This window comes from Pimephales promelas, chromosome 23 (genome assembly GCF_988280905.1).
Source record: "Pimephales promelas chromosome 23, fPimPro1.hap1.1, whole genome shotgun sequence".
NCBI lineage: Eukaryota > Metazoa > Chordata > Actinopteri > Cypriniformes > Leuciscidae > Pimephales > Pimephales promelas.
Genome location: NC_142791.1, coordinates 18,374,787 through 18,377,500, shown reverse-complemented (window position 1 = coordinate 18,377,500; position 2,714 = coordinate 18,374,787). Strand labels below are relative to the sequence as shown.

The 2,714-nt window shown below is 37.7% G+C and overlaps 1 protein-coding gene across 3 annotated transcripts in view; it reads left to right on the top strand.

Annotated features, from left to right (window-relative positions):
- Positions 1–2,501, top strand: part of LOC120495163 (uncharacterized) — a 5,717-nt gene extending 3,216 nt beyond the window's left edge. For 2 of the 3 annotated variants that reach the window (XM_089126382.1, XM_089126381.1), the window contains exons 10-12: positions 1,109–1,268; positions 1,410–1,506; positions 2,257–2,501. In XM_089126382.1, coding sequence (XP_088982508.1) covers positions 1,109–1,268; positions 1,410–1,506; positions 2,257–2,260 — 261 coding nt within the window. In that variant the 3' untranslated portion in view covers positions 2,261–2,501. The remainder of the gene's footprint in view (positions 1–1,108; positions 1,269–1,409; positions 1,507–2,256) is intronic. The other variant, XM_039694585.2, reaches the window with a different exon arrangement.
- The last annotated feature ends 213 nt before the right edge of the window (positions 2,502–2,714 follow it).

Genomic DNA, 2,714 nt, shown 5'->3' with positions numbered 1-2,714 from the left:
TGAACCGTCCATCCATTCACTCACCCACCACCCACCCATCCATCCATAAACCACCCACCCATCCATCCATTCATAAACCGTCCATCCATCCACTCATCCACCACCCACCCATCCATCCTTAAACCACCCACCCATCCATCCATCCAGCTTGAACAGTTTCCATTCAAAAAACATCCATAAAGCACCCACCCATCCATCCATCCATCCATAAACCACACATCCATCCATCCATCATCCATCCATCCATAAACCACCTACCCATCCATCCATCCATCTATAAACCACCCATTCATCCATAAACCATCCATCCATAAACCATCCATCCATCCATAAACCACCGACCCATCCATAAACCATCCATCCACCCATCCATAAAGCACCCACCCACCCATACATCCATAAACCACCCATCCATTCATCCATCCATAAACCACCCATCCATCCATCCATCCATCACCCATCTATCCATAAACCATCCACCACCCACCCACCCATCCATCCATCCATCCATCCACCACTGACCCATCCATCCATCCATAAACCACCCATCCATAAACCATCCATCCTTCAATCAATAAAACACACACCCATCCATAAACTACACACCCACCCACCAATCAATCCATAAACCGTTCAGCCATCCACTCATCCACCACCCACCCATCCATCCATAAACCACCCACCCACCCATCCATCCATCCATCCAGCTTGAACAGTTTCCATTCAAAAAAAGGGTTAGTTCACCCAAAAATGAAAATTCTGTCAGTATTTACTCACCCTCATGTTGTTCCAAACCTCTATGTGTTTATTTGTTCTGCTGAACACAAAGGAAGATATTTGGAAGAATGTTTTAATCAAACAGGGGCTCGGATGTTTTAAGCAACGTACGAAGAACGAGCCCCTGTTTGATTAAAACATCCTTCCAAATATCTTCCTTTGTGTTCAGCAGAACAAATAAACGCATAGAGGTTTGGAACAACATGAGGGTGAGTAAATACTGACAGAATTTTCATTTTTGGGTGAACTAACCCTTTAATCTGGTGTCATGATGCCATATTCTTTTTTTCCTCTAAATAATAGTCTTTCTTTCTTTCTTTCTTTTAAACAGAAGAACTACCTTCGGTCCCTTGGGGGACCAAACCCAGGTGCAACCTTGCGCAAAATATTGCGCAAGGTTGCATCAAATGAAGTCTTGGGTGCCTACAGCCTTAAAGGGAAAAAAGGCAAACTACCCTTCCAACAGACGAAGATCTGCAATATTATCATAGGCAAGTTATCAGTCATTTTTTTATATTAATAGCCAATTTTTTGCACTTTGGAAAATTGTTTTGGTCCCAATGTACATTATTTTAAATAATACCATACCTCAAATAGCTACAATGTTTACATGATATTTTTCCTACATCAAGGGGCAATGCAGAAGTCCTACAAATCTCTTAAGGCCAGTGAGATTGAAGACCTAATTTCAATGGTCCTTAAATTTGCCCCTCACCGGCATTTAAAATGGTAAGCAATCATGTCAGTTTTGTTTAAATTTTCAATGTACATTATGCAAAATCAATTTTTTCTTGTGTAATTTTTGACATGGTTTATAGACTGATATTTGTTTTAGCAACATCTACTGATGAGTGACTTGAAAAGTTGGAAACTTGGAAAGTACAATTACTAAATGGGTGTAAATTATTTGCGCAGTGAAATATCATAACATCCGTCTACAAGACATCAGCAAAACTTCATTATTGCACACACCACTGAGTGACACAGTTTTGAAAACTAACATTTAGGGTTGTTTTAAGGATGTTTGTGCATGCCGTAGACACTACAGGCGATCCTAAAAGAGTCAAAAAGTCGAGACATGACCCATCGTCAATTTCTTTGTCCACCACTCTAGTTTATCCAAAACAAACTAGAAAATAGACTCAAAGTGCTAAACACTTGAATTTTTCTTTAAGGCTTGCAGGTGACTTTAGTTGTTTCGTAGAAGTATCATTTGTATTTTTTTTTTTAAGTAAAACTAGGGCAAGTTAAAAACATTATATAAATGTTTAGTAATTGTTGTAGTAACTGCCTTGCAAATAAATAAATACCTGGCCAGTAATAAAAAAAAGATATTAATAATAAAAATGAATAATATTTATGGCTTACCAGTCATCGGCACACAGTCCTTAACTGCACTACAGTTAATTTTTTAGGTCTATAATTTCTATCTAACTCATGCCTTCCCCCTCCCCCCTTCCCTTTGTTTTTGATTTGCAGCTGATGGTGAAGTGAAGAGATTGGTGAAGACAGAGTTTCATGTTCACCATACATGTTGTCATGTTCACCATACCATACACCACTTTCACCATACACGTTGTCATGTTCACCATTTACACATTGTCACTGTTTCATGTTCACCATACACCATACACCAGTTACGTTCACCATACACCATACACCAGTTACGTGTTCACTGTATGTAAATGTTAATTTTGTTTGATATATGAATACATTTTGCTTGATATATGAATAAATAGTTGTTTAATATATGAATAAATTGTTATTTAATATATGAATAAATTGTTGTTTAATATATGTATGCATTGTTGTTTAATAAATGTTCATATCTCAGTTCAGATATTGAAATTGTTTCTTATATTTTTTGAATAATAAACTATGTAGAAGAAGTGGCTTGTTGACTTATTTATGACCAGACATCAGAATGAAGAGGTTAG